The sequence below is a fragment of the Budorcas taxicolor genome, chromosome 25 (genome assembly GCF_023091745.1).
Source record: "Budorcas taxicolor isolate Tak-1 chromosome 25, Takin1.1, whole genome shotgun sequence".
Lineage (NCBI taxonomy): Eukaryota > Metazoa > Chordata > Mammalia > Artiodactyla > Bovidae > Budorcas > Budorcas taxicolor.
In genome coordinates, this window is record NC_068934.1 from 12,756,380 (window position 1) to 12,781,305 (window position 24,926).

The window sequence follows — 24,926 nt, forward strand, 5'->3', positions numbered from 1 at the left end:
CATTTTCAAAGCTAAGGTTCTGGCTTTGTATTCTGTCCAAACATTGATGGGAAAAGACTTTAAAAAACTCCAAACCAGAATCAGATACTTGAGGATAAACAACAAGGTCCTGTCTAGTACAGAGAACTATATTCACTAACCTATGATAAACCATTGTGGAAAAGAATATTTTAAAAGAATGTATATGTGTGTATAACTGAACCACTTCACTGTGCAGCAGAAATTAACTCAATATTGTAAATCAACTATACTTCAATTTAAAAAAGTTAAAAGCTAGTTTCATTGGAGAAAAAACAAAACAAAATTAAATACTTGAGCTGTGAGCTGCTAAACATCTGGCGAGTTCCAAAGAGTGGATTTACAGAGGTTTATTTACAGCTTTAGTTACTCCTGGTCGCCACCCCAACCAGCTTCCACTCAGATATTTAGTTCTGTATATATTTCCTAAGTCAAGACTGTTATGTTCTAGTATATGAATGACTGAGTCCCTTCGCTGTTCACCTGAAACTCTCACAGTTGTTCATCGGCTATGAAGTGAAGCATTAGGGCTCAGTCGCGTCTGACTCTTTGCAACCCCATGGACTGTCGCTCTCCAGGCTCCTCTGTCCATGGGATCCTCCAGGCAAGAATACCAGGATGGGTTGCCATTTCCCTATCCAGGGGAGCTTCCTGACCCAGGGATCGAACCCATGCCTCCGGCATGCAGAAGCCACCAGGGAAGCCCTGTTAATTGGCTATACCCCAACATACAGCTAAAAGTTCAAAAGAAAAGAAAATGAAGATTATGTTCTTTCTCTTCTAAGCATTTCCTCAACTCTGCTCTTGAAAGGCAGCAATAAACTTCAGAACAACTGTGGCCTTCATCTGTTCCCAGCAGCTTCTGTCCATCACCACTAAAAAGGAACTCTTCTTCCCATGAGTATCCTCTTGGCACCAAGATACTGTCTGAGAAACAAATGATCTGCTCCCTAAAGATGAGATGGTATGAAGTCAAAGTCAGGAATAATGTTTATTCAAAACAGTCACTAACTTTTCTCAAGCCACAAAGGGCCGCCTCCTCGAATCCAAACATCCCAAATACCTTTGTAGAAAATCCTCCTGAAACTGAGCATTCAAATGCTGCTGTACACAAAGTGACCCAGTGACTGAGGTAGCTCCAACCACAGTGGGAAGATGGAAACTCTCCCCAAGAGTAACTGTGGGCCATTTGAACCTCAGAGAAGACTGGTCCCTCGTCTTTTCCTGCTGGTGGCCACACAACCCAGGGTGAATGTGAGGAGAGCGGGGCAACGTGACTGTCTCTGTCCCCACCCTCTAAGCTTGGGCCTGTGGATCTCCCACCAACAGACAGTTCTCTAAACTGGAAGTACAAGTGAAAATGTTAGTCCCTCAGTCACATCTGACTCTTTACAACACCGTGGACAGTAGGCTTCTCTGTTCATGGAATTCTCCAGGCAAGAATACTGGAGTGGTCTGCCATTTCCTACTCCAGGGGATGTTCTCAACCTGGGAATTGAACCCAAGTATCTTGCATTGCAGGCAGATTCTTTACCATCCAAGCCTCTGGGCTCCTGCATAATTACCTGACGTTGTTTTGAGAGGACATTCTGAGTTTGTAGTTTTTTGTGTTTTCTGAATTTGAAGCAGTAACTCCCAAGAGTAGTATATATTCTGTTTTTCCACTTCCATTTATTTTTGAAAAATAAGGCAGCAAGCATTTTGGTTTGCTTTGATGTGATTAATCAGAGCTGTCTGCAGGGCTGTTCTGTAGAAGAAGGAGCCATCTTGTTGAATATGGGTAGAAATGGGGTGGAGAAGGAAACCTGTCTGGAAAGAGATTTCAAGTAATTTTAAGGAAATCCTTTTAGTAGTTGGAGCTGCCTAGAGATGGTATAGGAGAAGGCAATGGCACCCCACTCCAGTACTCTTGCCTGGAAAATCCCATGGGCGGAGGATCCTGGTAGGCTGCAGTCCATGGGGTCGTGAAGAGTCGGACATGACTGAGCAACTTCACATTTCACCTTCATGCATTGGAGAAGGAAATGGCAACCCACTCCATTGTTCTTGCCTGGAGAATCCCAGGGACAGGGAGCCTGGTGGGCTGCCGTCTACAGGGTCGCACAGAGTCGGACACGACTGAAGTGACTTAGCAGCAGCAGCAGCAGCAGAGATGGTATGGATTACCTGGGAAGACAGTGAATGAGAATAACGGCTTTGACACCAAGGGAACATTATGGAAACTTAAGATACGCCCACTCTCTCCCTCACACACGCTGACACACAGAGTGACTCTGATTCAGCCCATCTGGAGATCTGTATTTGTGCATATGTCCCTCTAGATAATTCTGATAATAGAAGATTCAAGGGCACTAAGTATAATTAAAGGGAAGCAAGCTTTGAGTGGTACAGCTGAGCTACATAATTTTCTGTCACTTTCCAACCCTGAGATTCTGTGATTCTAACCAGTCTTGTCAATAATCCTTCATTTGTTCAATTGCACATCACTGTCCCCCAAGGAACATTCTCAGTGTTAGTCCTCCTGGGTAATTTTCTGCATGCTGGAGGTCATTCTTGAATTGGCTCTCTCTCAAATATTTTAGGAGAAGGAAATGGCAACCCACTCCAGTATTCTTGCCTAGAGAATCCCATGGACAGGAGAGCCTGGTGGGCTGCCATCTATGGGGTCGCACAGAGTCGGGCACGACTGAAGCGGCTTAGCAGCAGCAGCAGCAAATATTTTAGGAGAAAACCATCCTAACCACCATGCTGGCCTGGAGAAGTGTGCCTCATGACTCTAGTGTTGACATTTGCATTCCTGCTCATAAAGAGTGCAGTACTGCCCATCTCATCTGTGTGTGTGTTTATGGCTGTAAATGAATTTCTATTAAATTTTCTCCTTAGGATGGTAACTCTTTCCAAAAATGTTACTGTTATTGTTTTATGTGTTTATAAAAGTAACACATTTCATTGTAGAAAATGGGAAAATTTAGAAAAGTATCAAGAAGAAATAAAAATCACTTATAATCATACCCCACAAAGCATTCTTGTACACTTACCTTAATGCAATTTAAGACCTGTCATGAGCCTTCCCTAGGGCTGCTCTTTAATGCTTAGCTTCTAAAGGAGGTACTCTCATTTTATACTGCATTCAGCGTCTTACAACTATAGCTCAGAATAAATGGTTGCTGGTATGCATATGATTTATTATTAGATTAGGGTTATTTTTTTCCATCCTTAATTCCTTTCTGGCCCCTTTTCAGTTAGAGGCCAGAGAAGAATTATAGTTCAGCTCCTAGAGCCAGTTTGGAAAAATTTCATAATGGATAACATCAGTGTATGACTTTAGCCTTTATAAAAATGTACTCTATTGATGATTCCATTTAATCATTTCAATGAAACCATAAGATGAGTATGAAAATCATTGCCTTTTCCCTCTCTCTTTTTTGAAGTTGGTAAATAAATTTTATTTAAATAAATGTTCCTTGAACATGCTAGACACTGTTGTAAGCCCTTTATAATTAATTAACTTATTTAAACCTCATTACAATCCTATGGGGAAGGTAATATAATTACCTTCATTTTACAAACCAGGAGACTGAAGCAGAGAGAGGTTCATTTACTTGCCTGAAATTGCCCAGCTAATAAATGGCATAACTGAGATTTGATTCCAGGCTGTAACACTCTTAGCTCATATGCAATTCCTGCCACCCAACATTATAGAAAGAAGAATTGACAAAACTCAGTTCAGCAAGCACCGCATGAGCGCCATCAGTGTGCCAAGTGCTGTTATCAGATCACTGCCTGGAGCCGGTGTTTGTGGGACCAGCATGTAACTATGGCACAGTACCCTGGTGAGGACAGGGGCTATAGTGTAAATAAAGGTGCTGTCTTAGTTCCGGCTACTGTGACAGAACACCATTCACTGGGTGACTTGGACAACAGACATGTATATTTTGCAGTTCTGGAGTTCAAAATCAAGGCACTAGCCATTCAGCTTCCCAGAGAGAGGCCCTTCCTCCTAGTTTGCAGACAGTCCTCTTGCTATTTTCTCATGTGGCTGAGAGAGAGAGAGAGAGCTCTTTTCTCTCCTGTCTCTTCTTTTTGGCCACTAATCTGATTCATGAGGGCTCCACCCTCATGACCTTATTACCTCCCAGTGCCTCACCACCATAGACCACCACCCTGGGGTTGAGGCTTCAACATATGAATTTTGTGTGGACACAAACATTCAGTCCATAGCAGGTACCAAGGGAAGAGGAAGGGCAGCAGACAGAGGAGTGAATTCCGTATGATGATAGACTATGTATTGTGCCGGTGCTTTCAAATATAAGATTTTCTTTAATCTTCACAAAAGCTTCATAAGGAAACTGAAGATCAGAGAAGTCAGGTAACTTCCCCAAGGATGCACAGTCAGCCACTGGCCTAGGTCTCTCCGTAGCAAGACTAGATGGCTTTTCACCACCCCAACGGTATACTAGAAGCCCTTGACAAGTAAGAAGCTTTTATACATTTCAAATACTATACTAACCATTTTTAGTATTATCTAATATTCACCATAATTTTTCAAGCCTGTCTTAATATCCTAATTTCACCAGTCTCATGAAACGTGAGATCCTAAGAGGTTAAGTGACCTACCCTAAGTCACCGAGCTAGTAGGTGGCAGATGGAGAATTCCAGTGCATATTTGTGTGATTTCTAAACCTGGGCTGTTAGCACAGAATCTCTCTTTTCTGAGATTACATAGTTTCTGAAGAGCCAAACTGGGATGTGTTCCCCTGTCTCTTAACCCAAGTCTCTATTCATTGCCCCACAGTGCCTGGGCTCTCAGATGGCAGCTTGCAGCTAGCATTGAGGAAGTGTTCATTCACTTAGCTTCCCTGCAAGCCTGTGGCCAGTAACCTGTATGGTGTTTCAGTCCTCCCTGCAGCGGGGCCTGGGGGGGCGCAGGTAGAGCGATACCCAGCCCCAGATGCTGTTCTGACCATCCACTGCTGCAGGCCTGCCCTCATTGTGTCTTTGGCGGGAACCTGAAAACACCAGATGGGAGATGGGTAAGGAACAGAGGAAGACAGCTGGGCTCATTAAAGCATGGCCATTTGGTGCTCCCTGGAGATGCTAGATGTCAGAACTGATTGCTCAAATTTTGCCATCCTGTTTAAGTTTTCAGTATTTTGGTCAGTGACCAAACCAGGGCGGAGGGGATTATTTCTGCTTAAACAATCTAATTAATTGCTTGCCTCTTGAGTGTGAGAGAAGTATGTCAGTCCTTCTCATCACGAGTCAGTCTTTCCACACAAGTGACCCACCAATTCCTTAGGTAAAGATCTATGGTTCTTAACATCATGTATTTCTGCCCAAGGAGTCTCACTTAGTAGAACAGAGAAGGTGATGCTACACTTTTACATAGATTCCTACCAAGGAAAAAAGTCAGGAAATGGTCAGCAAGTTTTTTTTTTTCAGAAACACTGGTTGTTTGGGCACGTCACTCAACTCTCTGAGCCTTAGGTGTCACATCCAGGTCAAGAACCAGTAAGCCTCTTCGATGATTCTTTCATTCAGTTACCAACGAAGATTAAGCACCTACTATCTGCCCAGCTTCATCTTAAACCCTGGATTATCATGCCGATTATAGATAAGATAGGTAAGGTGGTTAGCATGCATCTAATACTTCTGTGCTTACTCAAATGATATACATTTTCCTTTCTCCAAATTTTGAGCTTTTGATGCTCAGAAAAGCACAGTATTATGTAGGGACCTATCTCTCAGCCCTAACTGATCTTGACAATAAACTGTCCACATGCATCCCAATAAGCACTACGAGAGAGTACAGGGCTGAGACATGTGAGGAAAAAAAGATAAGCCACACCCCTTGCAACCCAGGAGAAAAGATTTGCAGAGACCCCCAAGAAGCAATTAGCATGGGCCTCTGGGATGGAAAAACAACTATGGTTGGGGATGCAATAAATGTGAAAAGACTGCTGAGGAGAGAAATCAATCCAGTGTTTGTGATGTCAGATTGCAAATAGACATCTAGCTAACCTGAATTTCAGTGCTAAAAGCAAATTTATTCTGAGTTTTGAGGCCAGCCTGTCAAAACAGGTATTATGTCAGTGACTCAATGCTTGAATTTGGTTATGGTTTATTTAATTCAGGACAATCAGGATTTGGGATGCAAAGAAGGAGGGTGGTTATCATTTGTGAGAAAGTAGGCCCTGACTCCTAAGGAACTATATTGGTCTTGAATTGTGGGTGACCCTCTACAGTCTCTCACTTGGTAAGGGCAGTGTGGAAGGTCCTTAAATACTGTTTCCCAAACAGAATGCATGTGGTCAGACACTGTTAGGAGATACATGTTCAGTCCCTGTTTCTACCATTTTCTAATTTAGGAAGCTTTGAGTCTTAGCTTTTCCAGCCATAAAATGGGACTGAGAATACCACACTTGGTTATTGTTAGGGCCAAATGAATGATGTAAATGTGAAGGACTTTTTCATTAATAATAATATGTTAAAATTTCAGTTACCACTTATATCATCATCTTTATTACTCATGAAACTTCCACCCCAAGTAGAAATCAAAGCTTTCTGATTTCCTTCTTGAGTGAACCAAAATCTGCCACTCCTACAGTAAGGCTTTAATTTTTTTTGTTTAACTTTTTTTCGTTGCTTGTTTGAAGATCAGTAATAAACCATATCACATATTAGGTGTGTTTGTGTGTGTCTGTATCTGTCTGCCTGTTCATCTGACTTAGTCTCTGCAACTCGTTTTAAGATTTAAGTGATGAACCACTAAGATGGGCTAATAGAAACATTTCTGAAGGAACATGGAAGGCATGAACTTAGAAACCAAGGGGGAAATGTTAGAATGCTCTATCTGAGCAATTCTTAGAAGAGAATGAGTTCAGCCTCATTTATGTTTGGGGCCCATGTGAGCTCTCTCACTTTATGCAGAATTTATTTTCCATAGACTAATCAAATAACCATGTACTCTCTGTGTGTCATTCTGGTATCCCCTGAGGGACTGGTGTTTCCCATAAGTAGGCTGGTTAACACAGAGAAGCCAGGAGGAGGTCGGGGCTGTAACAGCAGTTTCAGAAGGGCCCAAAGAGATGAATACCGATTAGCATTTGCACTTGGATTAAAACTGAGAAAAGCTGAAGAAGCTCAGAGCAGACATTTTCACAGTGAGCATCTTTGCACTTTGCTACTTACCTTATGTGAAGTCGTCCTTGCTCTCCTCCCAACCGTTGTATGTTGGGCGCAGGTCAAAACTCTCGGTGGAACCTCTCGGTGGAACATACTGCTTTAATATCTGAGGTTAGATTTGAAGAATTTTGCTCATCTGTTTCCACTCAAATATTCTACTCTCATACCAAAATAAATATATTCTGAAACTCCATTCTGTAACTATAGAAACCCTGATCTTCAATGTGTTTCAGCTGGAGACACAAAATAACTCTCAAAGAGAAGTATGTTGTTAATTATTGATCTATGAATAGCTTAGATTTCATAAACCCTTAAAGTTTCTGTAGATTCAGGGATTTTTCCTCTCTTTTTTTCTTACCCCATTTTTGAAATTAGACCTACCCATATTTAAATAAAGAGTGATGCTAAAACAATGCAATTAGTATTAATTTAGTTCAGCTGTTAAAATTTACTGAGGCCTTGCTGTAATACTCTGAGTCATATGTGGAGTTGCCCTTGAGGAACATAGAGCCTTTTATGTGCAACTCAAAATAAACAGCACAGAAGGAAACAAGAGATAACACCGACAAAGACAGACAAACAAGTGTGGTGTGGCTTAGAGGATGGAATGATCATGCCTAATTAGAGAGGCTCAGAAAGAAAATTGGAGAAATATCGAGCTTCTCGTTTCAACTCCATCCTCCAAACAGACACAAGACCTGCCAACTTTATTCTGTTAATGTTTCTCAGACTCTTCCCTCTCCTCCACTTCATTATCACTCCTCATCATTTCTTGCCTGGATTATGGCAATAGCTTCTTAATAGGCTTCCTGCTTCCCACTGTTCTTCCCTCCTCCTCCCCCAGAGTCACTTATTTAAAATGCTAGTGTAGTCTATCATTTCTTGGCTTTGTAGCCTTTAATAAGTTGCGAGGATTCCCCAAGGGAAAGCCCCATGCCCTTAGTGTAGAGGGATCCCCTTTCTATTATAAAGGAGGCCCCACCAGCTCCCCAGCCTCATGGCCCGGTGCTGTATGTACACTGTATCAGAATCTTCCTGCAGTCTTTAGCTTGATTATAACTTCAGGTCATGGTACATGTTGTGCCTCCCTTCTGTCTGGGAGATTCTCCTTGAACTTTTCCCACTGACAAGCTCTTTCTCACCATTTAAGTCTCCCAGAAATGTACTCCTTCTCCAAGAAGCCCTCCCCATTGCTTTCCACTCCTTATCACCCTCCAGTGAGATGGATGTGCCCACTCACCTTGCTATCAGCAGTCTTATTGTGCAGTAGTATCTGTCTTTTTATGCCTCTGTCCCCTCCAACAAGACATTACTATGCCTTCATTGAAGTCATGCTTTTTAATTTTTTTTCCCCCCAACACCTTACTTGATACAGGGTAGGCTTTCAGTAAGTGCTTGATGAATGAATGAAGGTAAAAATAACAAAAACTGCAGAGATGGCAGCAGAAGGACACTGGGCAAAGGAAAAGTTCAAGATTATAACATATTTGGTTTGAGGTAAAAGTAAACACCCCAGCTTTCTTAAAGAGAAGGAAAGAAAAAGGAAGCAAACAAAAAGGGATATTAGGAGAGGAGAGTTTACTTGGCCTCCACTTTAGGTGTTCGTGTCTGTGGACTGTGATTTCTTGAAGTAGATTCTGATTGATTCAGGCATTTAAATAGCAAATATTAGGTTTTTATTCCTATGTGACGATTCAGTACATATAACACAAAAATTGCAATGGATGTGTTAGCAGCTTAGAGATGTTATACCAAGACTTTTTATACTAACAAAGAAACACAAATATTTTAAAACATTTTATTTTATCTGAAGGATAAGAAGAAGAGGTATTCTTCATTGGATAAGGAATTTAAAGTCATATATGCCTTGCCATATGATAGACCCTTTATTTTCCATTTTCCTTAGGGTGGAAAGAAAGGAACGTGCCCGATTGAAGACAGTGAAGTTTAATGCAAAACCTGGAGTGATTGATTCAAAAGGGGTAGGTACAAAATAATTGAAACATTAAGTCCTCTAGGTTGCCATGGATTGAACTAAAATTAGCATGGAAGCTTTCAGTAACAGACAGATTATGGAGCTACAAGACAGTAGATCACTTAAAAATGTTTTGCTAAAAGCCATGACGTGATTTCTGATTAAATAGATCTATAATAAATATACTAAATATTGGGGGTAAAGCTGCTAGTGATCAGCAGAAATGATGCATTATCAAGGTGATAAGATGACTATAGTTAAGAAGAAAAAAAAGATAGTTTTGGTATTTTTATTTCTCTAACTTTTTTCTTTTAAAATAAACATTTTCAAAGGCTAGATTCTATAAAAGATGCCTGCTCATCATAAGATATATCTAACCCTTTACACATTATAAAGTTAGGTCAGTCATCATGGAAACATACAGATGGATCATCTAAGTGAATACTTGGATTGTTGTGACAGACATAGAAAAGAAGAAAATTAACAAATGAAATTTAGGGTTATGCAACCATCACCACAGTCAACTTTAGAATATTTCATCACCCCATAAAGAAATCCTGCAGCAGTCACGTCCCTCTCCCCAGCCCTCTGACCTAGCCCTAGGGGACTACTAATCTACTTTGTCTCCATATATAGTCCATACAAATGGCATTACATACTATGTGGTCTTTTGCGACTGCTTCTTTCACTTTACATAACATTCTCAAAGTGCCTCTGTGTTGTAGCATATATAAGCACTTCTTTTCTTTTCATTGCCCAACAATATTCCATTGTATGGTTATACTCATCTAAATGTATCCATGCATCAGTTGGTGGAAATTCGTGTTGTTTCCACTTAGGGGCAATTATGAATAATGATGCTATCAACATTTGTGTACAGATTTTTATATAGAAATATACTCTTACTTCCATTGGGCATGTACTTAGGAGTGCAATTCCTGGGTCATATGATAACTCTGTGTTTAACATTTTGGGGAACTGCCAGACTGTTTCCAAGGTGGCTGTAACATTCTGCATTCTCATCGTCAGTGTATGAGGGTTCCAGTTTCTCTCCCTCCTTGCCAGCACTTGTTATTATACGTCTTTTTGCTTAGAGTCCTCCTGTTTGGTCTGAAGTGGTATCTCCTTGTGGTTGTGATTTTTTATTTCTCTAATTACCATTGGTATTAAACATCTTTTCATGTGCTTATTGACCAGTTGTATATCTTCTTTGGAGAAGTGTCTTTTCGGGTCCTTTGCCCATTTTTAAAATGGCATTCTTTTGTTGTTGCTGAGCTGTAGAAGTTCTTTGTATATTCCAGATATTAATCTCTTATTAAATATACACTTTCCAAATATTTTCTCCCATTCTATGAGTTGTCTCTCTTCAGAATGTCTGTTGGTGCACAAATTTTTTTTATTTTGATATTCACCTATTTTTTCTTTCTCTACTTTCTTTGGTGTTATATCTAGAAAACCAAGACCATGAAGATGTCCATATTTTCTTCTGAGTTTTATACTTTTAGCTGTTACATTTAGGTGGTTGATCCATTTTGCATCAGTTACTGTGTATGATATGAAGTAGGATTGTAATTTCATTCTTTTGCACATGAATTGTTTTCTTAGTTTTATTTTTTGATAGTTCATTGCAAGTATATAGAAATGTAATTATTGTGTATATGAGCCTTATACCTTGCTGAATCCATTTATTAATTGTAATAGCTTTTTGGTGGATTCCTCAGGATTTCCTATCTACAAGGTCATATTATATGTAAAAAGAGAGTTTTACTTCTTTCTTTTCAATCTAGGTGACTTTTATTTCTTTATTATAACTGATTGCCTTGGCTAGAACTTCCTGTATAGTTTGTATGAAAGTAGCAAACTGTTCAGTTCCTGACCTTAAGGGGAAAGCATTTAATCTTTCCTGTTGTATGATGTAAGTTGTGGGTTGTAAAGTTTTTTTTAATCTATTTTTAAGTGATAATACAAGAATTGTATTACTGTACTGTAAAATATCTTTCCCCACTTCTGCTTTCCCATTCTCTTTCTCTTCATATCCTTTCCTTTACTTTTCTGTCCTAACATTTTTGACTTGTGAACCACACACAGAACCACAAGTTTAGGTCAACATTTGTCACCATGAAAGCAAAAAGAAAAGCTATCATTTCTCAGGACTTTTGAGCCCTAAGCCACAACACTGCCCTTTGTATTTTTAAGTAGAAGTTTCACTGGGCAGCCCAGTCATTGACACAATGATTTTCATTCCCCTAATACATTCTGGTAAAAGGGAATTTATTTAAACATGATGTCACTCTAAAAAATAGTGAGGGAATAGGTCATCATGCATGGAAACCTTTCAAACAAATACTGTCTCCATACAAAGGGGTAAGATTTTTCAGTGATTCTTGGTGAGAATTTTAGGATAGATTTCCTGTTTGTTTCATATACATAGTTGGATATATAGCAAAGAATTTTCATTGAATACCTACCATGTGCCAGACACAGGATTAGAACTTGTGAAAGATACAAAGGTAACACAGGCCCTTCCCCTCAAGAGCTTATAGCATCAGTGAGAGCCCAGATGCCTTTTTAATACGGACAAACTTGTGTGTTGTGTTTTTTTAATCATATTGTTGAATACGACTAGGTACGAGCCAATGAGTAGAGTATAAATCCTAGGACTTGAGTGGCTGCTGAAGGAGAAGCAGAGATCACGTGGAGAGGGAAACTCTGAACTGAAAGTCGTGAGACTCGGGTACCTGAGTTCTGGTGTCAGTTTATCACTGAGGCGTCACTGCTCTTTGGACCTCATTAGCAAAGTAGCAGCTTTGAACTATATCAGGGATGTCAAAGAAGTTTCACCTCCTGTGTACACTGATGAATTGATGTCTCTAACTAGAAAATGTGTTGAAAATGATTCTCAGGCCATATATGACCTCAACAGAAAAAAAAAGGGGGGGGTGTCATGATTGATGTCATGCCTAACACACTATTGGGAATTGTTCTCTGCTTGAGATCCCTGGATTCAGTGATTTTTAAGGTGCCTTCCAGCAGTAATTCTCCATAAGCCTATTAATTAAAAAGCAATAAACCATAGTTTCCAAGTCCCTACAAAAATAGTACATCAGTGAGAAGATTCTCATCCTGAAGTAGAACGTAAAGGACAATAAGAGAAAGACAGGACAATTAAGACTGAAGAAAGGACAGACCCACTCACCAATGGAGAGTTAAGAAAGTCAGGAGATGCCACTCACTTTGAGCCTTGGACAAAAACTACAGAAATTAGTCATTGTTACAGAGGCCTCAGTCTCTGAGACCCAGAGGTAAATGCAGCATAAACTGAAAAGGAAAACTGTTTGAAATGAGGAAGAGGATGGGATATTTAAGTAACATTATCATCAGCTGGTGTCGACAGAACATTGTGAGTTGTTGGGGATTCAGGGTGAGAGCCATGGGGACTTCTCTGGCAGTCCAGTGGCTGGGACTCCATGCTTCCAATGCAAGGGGCACACGTCTGGTCCCTAGTGGGCTACCTAAGATCCCACATGCCATACGGTGTGGCCAAAGCATTTTTTTAAAAAGGTTTTTAAACAGAGTGAAAGCTGTGGCCACTGCCCTGGAGGAACTTAGAATCAATTAGTATGTGTAAAATGGGCTGTGACAAGAGCTTTATTAATAGTGTGTACAAGAGCTATGGGGATTCGACTTCATGGATGTGGGAATGACTAGAGAGCACTTCATAGAAAAAGAACTTAGAGTGCTTGAGTTACTTTTCCTCAATTATGAATTGAGGAATTATAAATATAGCAATTATGAATGAATAATTAAACATTCATTAATGTTTGAAAATTGAGTTCTACAAAACATTAGATAACTAGGTGCCTCGTGGGGCAGCCGGATGATTAAAAAGACAAAGTCTTTCCTACTTCAGAGCTCATAGAAAGATATATAAGCAAGCAAACAATGGCAACACAATATCACTGACGATCCCTGTGTGTGTGTGTGTGTGTGTGTGTGTGTGTGTGCACACACTCAGTCGCTTAGTTGTGTCTGACTCTTTGCAGGCCCATGGACTGTAGCCCACCAGGCTCCTCTGTCCATGGGATTTTCCAGGCAAGAATACTGGCGTGGGTTGCCACTTCCTCCTCCAGGGGATCTTCCCAACCCAGAGCTCGAACTCCTGTCTCTTGCTTCTCCTGAATTAACAAGTGGATTCTTTACCACTATTGCCACCTGGGAAGCCCAAATTTAGCGAATTAATCTCTATTTTAAATACCAGGAGATTGTGCCTCAGGAAGATTAACTAATTTACCTATGATCACACAGCTAGTAAGTACAAAAGTCAGGTTTAAATTCAATTTATTCTGACAGTAAAACATTTGCCTTTCTCATTTCTTCACACTCTCTTTCTTTTCTTGGAAGTCAGAAGAAGGAGAAAGCTACTAATTATGATTTGGATAATTCTCCATGAGCCTATTAATTAAAAAGCAATAAACCACAGTTTCCAAGTCCCTACAAAAATAGTACATCAATGAGAAGATTCTCATCCTGAAGTAGAACGTAAAGGACAATAAGAGAAAGACAGGACAATTAAGACTGAAGAAAGGACACAATTCACTGGCTTCAAAGAGAAGGTCCTATTTGAGTGAGACTTTGAAGTTTGAGTAAGAGTTTGCCATACATAGGAAAGAGCACAAACATGAAGGTGGAAAGTGTAGGCATTTTGGAGTAAGACCTTGCAGATTAGAGACACCAGGTGGATGGTGAGGATGGTGTGGTGGGAGTTTTGGCTAATGGGGCTGACCAGGAAGATCTGGAAGGTTGGGAAGTTTGTGTGGAAAGGCTGGCTATGAGCTTTGAAGCTTACTGAGTTTGGAGAGTATCCATGAGGAAATCTGAGGCTCTCCATTCCTAAATGCCCATTTGCTACAAATGAAACACCATGTGTCTTCATGAAGTCTGTGTCTACACATGGAAAGACAAGAGGACTGTTGTGGCAGCGATCCACATAATTCCAGTCTATAACCCATAACCAGGCTCAAAGTGGCTGTCAGTGTGAATAGATCTGCTTGAGAACCACCTCAGTTCCCCAGATCTCAGTGCACCCAAGCTTTCCTGAGAATGTCCGTTAAATTTCTAATGCATCTCTGTTCAAACTAGCCTCTGGTGAAAACTTAATCACCACCTTAATTTCTTTCACTGTTCTAAGTTTTTATCAATTTTCTAATCGGCCATTCTATTATTTATTGAGACATTTAAGAATAATCTTCAGAATCAAGCTCTTTTTCCATTGAAAAATCAGTGGTATTTAGTGATTTATGCTGTTTTGTTTAATTTTTATTTTAAAATCTCAATAATTTAAGGAAGGAAAATACACATCTGAAAGAATATAAAAGAATTATTATTAACATTCTTACTAAATAATCAGCAATGTGCAATTATAAGGGTCCCCTTTGCACTGTAAATCCTTTCTAAAATAAGATAGGCTACAAATAAATGACTAGTCCTTTATCCACTGGCTGGTACGAAACAGAAGTTAGAGATGTTATTCGAAGTGTTGATAGTAGGAGTACCATTGTAAAAACCTAGACAACTTACGTCTATATCTCTTAATCAGCACAGCAAAACTTGAAGGGACATCATTTATTCCCTTTATAGATTTGAAGAAACTGAGGCTTGGTGAGGTGAAGAAATCTGAACTCACATCTAATTGATTCCAAAATCCTTAATCCATTTACTATAGCATAACTCTCTCCCTTATTAAGGCCATGTCACACTTGTGCATTTTAAGCAAAATGAAGAAATAAATTGAATTGGGTTTAGCTTTGTCAAAAACTAATTTGGACAAAAACTTAAATTCTGAAAGGCGGAAGCTGATTTCTTGATGAAGTGCACCTTTCTGTATGAGAACTTTTCCGAAGGGAGCGTGGAGTCTGCACACTTTTCTCTGTTGTGGTCTACCAGAGTGAAATGAAGTCTTAGAAAACATGTTTATTCAGTTATTTAATAAACCTTCATTAGGTGCCAATATGGGCTTCCCCGGTGGCTCAGTGATAAAGAATCTGCCTGCCAATGCAGGAGATATGAGTTTGTTCCCTGGATTGGGAAGATCCCCTGGAGAAGGAAATGGCAACCCACCACAGTATTCTTGCCTGGGAAATCCCATGGACAGAGGAGCCTGGCCGGTTATAGTCCATGGAGTTGCAGTGAGTCAGACATGACTCAGCAACTAAACAACAACAAAGGTGTTATTGCCTGTACAAGGCAGCTTTCTGGGCGGTGTGGACCAAGATGAGTTAGTCATGGTCACTGCCCTAAAGGAGCAGGGCTACTGGGGGAAAGAATGGGTTCCCCCAGGGAGGAAGTAATTCATACCAAACAGGAGGGATGGGAAGCTTGCTCTGAAATTCAGGCTCCTCTGAACTTGATTCTGGCTTAGAAGCTGGAGGAATTTGAATTGGGGAGCCTTCAAGGATTAGTACAATTTTCGAGGGATGGGCAGTGGCGTAGGAATAGGATACAGGACACGTAGGAAGTGGAACATGGTTACTTCCATTGCAAGAAGCAGTTAGTGAAGAATGAAAGGCCTCAGGACTGCAAAGTGACTCAAGTCAGTTGTAGTGCCTTATATTTTCCAGGAAACTTGTACTTTATCCTGTAGACAGTGAATAATTTTAATAGTTGTGACCACACCCAACCTAGTGATTTTCTCTGATTTTCCACCCTTAATGTACCTGAATTGCTGCCCAAACTTACTCATCTTTGGGCCCCTAGCACAATGTCTACCAGACACATAACTGGCTTCTCCTTCCACCCTGTTTAGAGGAAAGGTAAGTGAATAATCAAAAGTAGGTTTCCAAGAGATCAATCTGGCAACCATGGGAAAGAGAGATTGGAGGGGACAGAAACCGGCAGTGGGCGATACTGAGATAACTAAAGCAGTATTCTGGGTGTGAGATTCTGAAAATCTGAATTTAAAACAGTGAAAAAGGAAAGGAGAAGAGTGTGGCTGAAGAGATCAAAGAGGACCATCCTCCTTGGACATCTGACCTAATATTCTGTTTCCTTTTCTAAAGCCTTGGGCTCCTTTTCAGAGGGGACGTTGACTGGGAGAGATGAGTTGTTGTTATTCAGTCTCTGAGTCATGTTGACTGTTTGTGACCCCATGGACTGCAGCACACCAGGCTTCCCTGCTCATCACTATGTCCCGGAGTTTGCTCAAGCTCATGGCCATTGTGTCGATGATGCCATCCAACCATCTTATCCTCTGTTGCCCCTTCTCCTCCTGCCCTCTATCTTTCCCAGCAGCAGAGCTTTTTCCAGTGAGTCCTTCCAATGAATATTTAGGGTTGATTTCCTTTAGGGTTGACTGGTTTGATCTCCTTGCAGTCCACGGGACTCTCAAGAGTCTTCTCCAGAACCATAGTTTGAAATATTCAGTAGAGAGGGGTGGGGGCAAAGATGGAGCTATTGGTGACAGGATCCTGGCAATCTCCCTGAATCACACTGGAGCTGGCATTAAGAAGTCTCAGTTCTGTTTCATACCCTCTTGGAAATTTCCATACAGTCATTGGGTCCTACTATGCCACTTACAGATGAAGAAACTAAGAATCATTTTTCTGGAGCACACAGAGTTAGTAGCAGAGCCTGCCGTCAAATCGTGTATCAGAAAAGTGACTTGATAGTTAGTGTTTTGTCAGCAATATAGGAATTATGTTTGTTTCCCCAGGATGAGTTATGAGGGTTGCTTTTGTAGCAGCTTCAAAGTGATATTTTGAGTTTCAAAGGAAAAGTCATTTCTACCCTCGAAAAATGAGGAAACTCCGTAATAGAGCTAGCTTTTGGATGGCCAGAGCCCAGGGAAGAGCTCAGATGTCCAGAGTGACCTAGGGATTCAGAGAGGTGGGGTGAAGGGAGGAGCATACTGCCTCATACTTGCCTTTGGGAAGGCAGCATTTCCCCTCAAAGTTCATAAACTCAATAACAGCTGCCCCTCGAGCTGTTCATTATCACTCCCCTCCTCCAGGCCCTCTGTCAGTTTCCTGGTTGGACTTCCTGGCACTGGTCTTTCTCCTCTGATTCTTTCCCTGTACTGCATGCAGGGTGGTTTTAACCAGGCTAACATTTTTATTTAAAGAACCAAAACAGAACTGTGTCCAGGAAATTCTTCAGTGTCACCAGACGAGCCCAGTCTGGGAAGAGATGCCAACTCCCAACATTTCCTTTGAATGTGATCACCACATCTGTCCACACCTTGAGCTCCCATGTCCACTGAGAGCCATGTGATTCTCTGATTAAAGATATACAAGTGGCTTTTCTGCAGGTGGTTCTCAGAGGGACCTACAGTTGAGTTTCATTCTCTGATATATGTAAGGAGGGTCCCTCTCTCAACCTTGAAAGCTGAACTCAACGAACATTTTTTTTAGTGAATAAATACACATGCTTTTACTTATTCCCCATAGGGTATTTATTTGTCAAGCTATTAATGAGGAAACTACTAGTGTGTGGAATGGGATAGAGAATAAATCATGTTCCTTACATGAATATTTCTTGGGTCACCTCCCTCCTAGCTCTAAGAACTACCATTATTCAACCAACCAAGCTAATCTACAACCTTACGTTACCAAATTTAGTATAATTTACAACTGATAAAATCTGTCCACTACACATGTGTGCATATTCATTTTTATAATATGTTTTAGTTTGTTCAGGTCTTTTACCTTAATTATGTTTTTAAAACACTTTTTTTATTTGGTTTTGTATATGTTGACTCTTGAATGGGTTTGATAAACCTCATCCCCAGGAGGAAAAAGGTACAAAAGTTGTAAATTTTTCAAAATACTTTGAAATCCAATGTTATTTTCCCTGCCTGATTATATTAGGCTAACATTTTCACTTCAGGAATGTTGGAAGGAATATGGTAAATTGAAGTATAATAAATTCACTTGCTCATGGCACTTTCTCCTCTCTGATGATTTCAGTTCTCAGTGTTTTAGGTTTTAGTTTAACAGACATTTGCTCAGGCTATACTGGGTGCCACGTACCAATTTAGGCAATGAAAGTACACCATGAATAGGACCGGGTTCTAGCCTGTAGGAATCAAAACATTCTGCAGGTGCTCAGTCGCCTCAGTCGTGTCCAACTGCGACCCCATGGATTGTAGCCTGCCAGGCTCCTCTGTCCATGGGATTTTCCAGGCAAGAGTACTGGAGTGGGTTGCCATGCCCTCCTCCAGGGGACCTTCCCCACCCAGGGATGGAACCCGCATCTCCTGCAGCTACTGCATTGGTGTAAATACCACTGAGCCACCTGAGAGGCCCTATATTCTGCAGAGATAAACATGTAAGTACATAACAAATAGAATCTTGTAAGCGCTGAATGGGAAATGAGGTCAAGCTACTATTTGAACTCAGATCTGGAATACTTAAGCCTCTCTTGAAGTGCGCAGGCAAGTTCTCAGTGGAGATAATGCCCCAACTGAGCCTTGAAGGATCAATAGAATATAGTGTAAAAGGATAGAAAGACTCGTGGAGGCTGAGGGGAGGCATCTAAAGACAGGAGGCAGCCCATTGTGTGCAGGGAAGCCAAAGAAGCTTTGTGTGACAAATACAGGAGCTTAAGTACAAAGTTACAGGTGTCAGCCAGGAAGGCCAGGAGGAAGTCGGGACTCAGATCTAACCCAGATGGCAGTGGAGAGGCTTTGGAGGATTTTAGAAAGGTTAGATTAGAACTTTAGCAGGTCACTCAATTTGTTTTGGAATAAATTTCCAAAAGGAGGCAACCCTAGACAGTTGGAGTCTATTTTAATAATGGGAGAGATGGAGACAGCCTGACCTAGAACCACAGAGTACCAACAGAAAGGAAAGAAGAGACCAGAAAATATTTAGCAGAAAAAAAAAAAAAAAATACGTAGCCTAGGGCACCTACATCAGCATCAGCTGAGACTTAAAAATGGATGCCAAACCTCAAACCCAGCCCTGTGGACTCAGAATCTCTAGGGATAGAAGTTTATAGTCTATGGGAACTTGAATAGAATTTGCATCCTATTGTTGTGTGAAAATTGTATAAATCTTAATTTATGTTGAATTGGTTCATGGTGCTTTTCAGGTCTACGATATCCTACTTCTCTGTATATTCAGTTAATTTTTGAGAGTTTTATACTGAAACTCCAACTAAAAATCTTAGTTTATCTACTTAAAAAATAATTGTAATAGAGTGGAACTATATGTAACTTTATTCTGTATTTTCCAAGTCTTGTGTAAATGTGTTATCATACTTTCAAAAAGTAAAAAATAAAAAAGAAAGAGGAGAAAAAGAATCTCTAGGGATGGAGAGTCAGGAAAGTTGCTTTTTTACCAAGCTCCCAGGAAAATTCCATAGACTTGCTAAAATTTGAGAAACACAGGTGTAGGGAAACGGTTTGATATCACACAGAATAGTCAATTTCTATCAGAGTTATCATTAATAAATCTAAGCTTCAATCACCAGATATATAAAAATGGGAATCATATTAAAAGAAATAATATATGTTAAGTACCTAGAAATATCAGTCAGCTTCCCTCCAGCCATGCACATACACACACCGTGCTGTGTACAGAAAGGAAGGGAGAGTTGGCACAACCTTGCCCGACACCTGTTGGCACAGGGGTGTTTTTTGACTGTGTGCTTGCTGACTTTATATTGGGCAGGAAGGTGGAGTTGACGGCAGACTGTCCTCCACTCCTGTCCCTGCCATTGGCTGAAAATCAGGATTGTTTCTGAGTTCTCTATCATACTGTACAATTACCTGTGGAAAATTTTAGAACAGACTCAATCAGTGCTTGTTGCATTGGAGAACTGCCACGTTCTATTCAGTACACCAGTTACTCTGAACACCCGTAGACTGCCTTATGTTCTTCTACAGTTTCTTTTTACAGGCATTGCTCATTTGCTCCATAGAAAAATTCTTAATATGCCCATCTTACAGATGAGATAACTGAAGTTTAGAAAGGGTAAACAACTTACCCAAGCTCACAGAGCTAGTAAATGGCAGCATTGGGCCTTGTGTGATGGCGTATTTCATGAGCAGAATAAAATAATTAATTCCTCAAGGCATTTTAGTGAAAGTAAGTCACTCAGTCATGTCTGGCTCTTTGCGACTTCATGGACTATACATACAATCAATGGAATTCTCCAGGCCAGAATATTGAAGTGGGTAAAGACTTTCCCTTCTCAAGGGGATCTTTCCAACCCAGGGACTGAACCCAGGTCTCCCGCATTGCAGGCAGATTCTTTACCAGCTGAGCCACCAGGGAAGCCCAAGAAAACTGGAGTGGGTAGCCTATCCCTTCTCCAGTGGATCTTCCCACCCCAGGAATCAAACTGGGGTCACCTGCATTGCAGGCAGATTGTTTACCAACTGAGCTACCAAGGAAGCCCCAAAGCATTTTTATGTATGAACTAATTCTAGATGTTATTAGCATAGCTAATTCTATCTATTTAATTATTGATGCTAAGGCTAAAGAAATATAAATAAGAGATGTATAATTTGTGGTTATATAAATAACGAGTATAGTTTCATCAGATGAAAACACTGAGCTTTTGTTCAATTTTCTTCCTGCTGTTAATTCTGAAAATTTGGCTCAAAACCATTTCTACTTTGGGGGGAGGGGGTGGTATTCATGAATCAATTCTAATTCACTGCAGGGTTTCCTTTAATCTGACTCTTTAAGGTAAAAACTCAGAGTCACATTTTAGAGCTTGTACGTTTCACCATGCAAAATCTTTTAACTCTCCAAAAACTAAAACATCAATACTGAAAGATAAAGATGTGGAAGCTACTGTCTAGTCATCTAGACACTTCCTCACTATAGTAATTACAGCCAGAATCTCAGCAAGCAAAAATAGTATATATCTTGTCTCTTTTCAACTGTATACTGTGTTTATATGTGGGTAGAAAGTCTTTTTCTTAATGGCAGATCACATAATGTCTGAAAAGTTTCAATAACAGCTTCCAGTATGTTCCTAATATTCATTTAAAAATATCTAATTACTTTGCCCTTTTATTTAAAAAGTAATCACTGAACTTAGGCTGTCTTGGATTGTATTCTTAGCTATGTGATCTGGATCCAGTAGCTTCTCCTTCTGAGACTTTGATTTTTTAGCTATAATAAAATCTAGAAAGTAGATTGCAAGTTCCTTGAAGGCAGGGAATATGATTTACTTAAGGCTTAAATAGTTCATGACACTTAACCAATAAGTAGTGAATAGTGAGAATAAAGAGGGTGATATATTGGGAGAAATGGTATATGAATTAGAAGATATAGCCTACATGTTTTTATTGTAGTTTGTACATGGAGAATTGAACAACTTATTTTTGCTTTTAAAGAAAAGTTCTCTTAATCTTAGTGTTATTTCCTTCATTTCAATAAATAGGTTTTAAGTATCCCTTATGTGCAGGAAACTGCTTTGACCACTGAGTTGGGGACATGGGCCCCACCTCTGCCATCCCAGAACTTACTTTCTAGAACACAGACACACACACACACACACACACACACACACAACAATATAGCATGTGGTGGAAAAGTTAGTAAGAGATGGAAAGAGACTTAATGGAGATTCAAAGGAAAAGGAGGACCAGTCTGAGTGTAAACAGTTAAGAAATGGTTCCAAGAAAAGGTAGAATTTTAGATGCTGAGTAAGATTTCAGCAACTGTAGAATAAGTGTGGGCTTCCTTCATAGCTCAGCTGGTAAAGAATCCACCTGCAATGCAGGAGACCTGGATTCAATCCCTGGTTTGGGAAGATCCCTTGGAGAAGGGAAAGGCTACCCACTCCAGTATTCTGGCCTTGAGAATTCCATGGGGTCGCAAAGAGTCGGGTAAGACTGAGCGACTTTCAGAATCAGTGCAATTTTTACATTTATGAAATAGTAGAAGCAAAAGTAAAGTAGTGAAGGATATATGACAACCGAAGAGTACTCTATGTTTGATTGGATCATAGCCTACAGACAGGGGAGCCTTGGGGGAGTAAGGTTGGAAATGTAGTTGGACCCCCAGATTAGAGGGCATTCCTTTAAAAATTTCAAGGAGGCTGTTCTTCAGGCTCTGGGACACCCTTAAAGGCTATTTGGACAGAATAGTGACAGGATTTGTTTGTGAATAAGGACATTGACTCATGCTGGTGGGGTGAATGGTGGGTACCTGGGAGGAGAGAGTAGAATCACGGGGCACCTTGGGGGAGGTTGCTGGAAGGACTCAGGTCGCGGAGGCCTCACACTGACAGAAGGTCACAGATGGCAACAGTGGTTAGCAGAGAATGTTGAAAATGTCATCTGTGAACATGTGGAGGATCCCACATGAGTTACCGATTGGTAGAGAAAGGGGTACAGGCAAATTATGCAAAATAACTGTGCCCACAAGGCTGACAGTGGAAGGGAACATGAACTTGGGGGAATGCAGACTAGAAATTTAACTCGTGTATATGCTTTTAGGCCCAGCTTCAAGCCAATATCTCCCGACACCCCACCTCAACAGGTAGCCTTCCCTTCCAGCACAAATCTCTGGCGCTAAACAATTGCCATTGTGCCGTTAGAAATTGGCAGTTTATGCATGATACCAAAATAACCACTGAATTGAACTGAAAACCAACCCAGGGAAGATTCAATAAAACTGTCACTAAAATAAACCTTTTTGAAAAAAAATGAAACCAATTTTGGACTGATTGCCAGGTTAAAAGCAGAAAGGTGTTGTAATAAATCTGCTCCTCCGGGATTAAGAAATCCTTCATGAAGCATTTTTTTCCATGTGCCAAATAATTACAGGTCTTCCCAGGCGGTGCAGTGATAAAGAAAACGCCTGCCAATGCAGGAGACACAGAATCGACCTCTGGGTTGGGAAGATCCCGTGGAGGAGGAAATGGCAACCCACTCCAATATACTTTCTTGGAAAATCCCATGAACAGAGGAGCCTGGCATGCTACAGTCCATGGGGTCGCAAAGAGTCAGACATAACTGAGCACACACATGCACACACACACACAGATAATTACAAATATATTCCTTAGGTCTAGACTTTTATCCTGGAGGCATTTATTATGATGATGACTTTATTATTTGCTCTTACAAAAATGTTACCTTCCCAAGGTAAGACAATAAATAAAAACAATACAATTGGGTATAAAGAGAAAAGCAAATAAACCCGAAAAAAACTCTCTTTCTTCACTTAATCCTACTATGAAAGTTCCACTTCCCATATGTAAAAATTAATATCCATATATAGTCCTGAAAACAAATCATAATTAATAGCTATAGTAACAGAGGATAAATGGAAGAGAAGAAAACTAAATTGATATTTTTTATACTGAATCATGTTATATAAATGTTTTGTCATGCTTTTTGCCCAAATGATAAATGCATTTGAGGTTTTTTTGTTTTTTTTTTTAAGAAATTCTTCATGGATGAAAGTAAAAGTCTTAGTCACTCAGTTGTGTCTAACTCTTTGCGACCCCATGGACTGTGGCCCACCAGGTTCCTCCATGGGATTTCTCAGGCAAGAATACTGGAGTGGGTTGCCCTTCCCTTTTTCCAGGAGATCTTCCCGATCCAGGGATCAAGCCCAGATCTCCAGTATTACAGGCAGATTCTTTACCATCTGAGCCACCAAGGAAGCCCTCTTCATGGATACTAGTAGTAAATCTTCATATTTGCAGAATCTTTGATATGTTATTCATGTCATAGATACGGAGACAGGATTAAGTGACCTGTCTATAGTCACACAGCCAAGTGCTATCCTTTGGAGGCACATGAAGATCATTTCCGTTATTTAGAAAAGGTTTACAAGGTGTCTTTCATATCCAGCACTGTGCTAGGGTTTGGAGGAAACAAAGATGCATGAGCCTTTGTTTGCTCTTGGCAAACATCAGATGGCCTGGGAAGGACTGGGGTTTCCTTGAAAATGTGTAGTTCTCTATAAAATGGGCTAGTCAGAGGTGTCTAGTAAACTTGCTTCATTAAGATGTCAGATAAACAAACAAAAAGAGACAGAGTATGAAGACTGTTTATTCAAATCAAAATTACTCTTTAAAAAAAATCTATGTGTAGCCCACTTATTATCTATCATAATGTAATAAGCTCCATGAACCTCCCACTTACCACGAAGGTATGAGACAATGAAAAGAATGTCATGGCCGAGGATTATGATCCATCAAACTCCGTGCACTTGGGGTCCGTTCAGAGTAAAGGGGGACTGACTTAGAGCGTGTGCTCACAGTGTGTGTAAACATGCACTTTGTGCACCGCTGGCTGCTCAAAAATAGCAAGTGTTATTAAAATTAAATGTTAACTGGCAGAAAAAAGGGTAAAGGGAAAAAAGTTCCTCTTCCCATGAAGCAAAGGTGTTTGGTATACATGGGTACCCATGAGGAAGCTCAGGGAAGCACCCTCTATTTGTTGGTAGTGGTAAGATGTAAAGCAAACAGTTACCATTCATTTACCAAGTTCTGGGCAATTTGGCTGACCCAGCTACCAAGTGAGAGCTTTCTCTAATTTATTGCAAGCACTTGTCAGTCTGAGTTAGAGCCTACCTCACTTGAAAAGAAGCAAAAAGCTTGCAGAGTGCTGTTTGCCTTTCATGTTTTGACAACTTCATGAATATTTGTAAAGATTTTGTTACCACTTGTTGAAACTAGTGTTCAGGCATTTTTTATGTGGATGGTTGTTCTTAGAAGGCCCCAAGAAGCCACCCTTTCTCTCTGTAATTGGCTTGTACTCACCTGTCATGAAGAATTA

At 40.3% G+C, this 24,926-nt stretch overlaps 1 protein-coding gene across 2 annotated transcripts in view; it reads left to right on the top strand.

Moving 5' to 3' along the window:
* The window catches only part of DLG2 (discs large MAGUK scaffold protein 2), a 1,427,480-nt gene that overhangs the window by 1,351,788 nt on the left and 50,766 nt on the right, over positions 1-24,926 (top strand). For both annotated transcript variants that reach the window (XM_052662441.1, XM_052662442.1), the window contains one exon: positions 9,110-9,185. In XM_052662441.1, the coding sequence (XP_052518401.1) occupies positions 9,110-9,185 (76 nt within the window). The remainder of the gene's footprint in view (positions 1-9,109; positions 9,186-24,926) is intronic.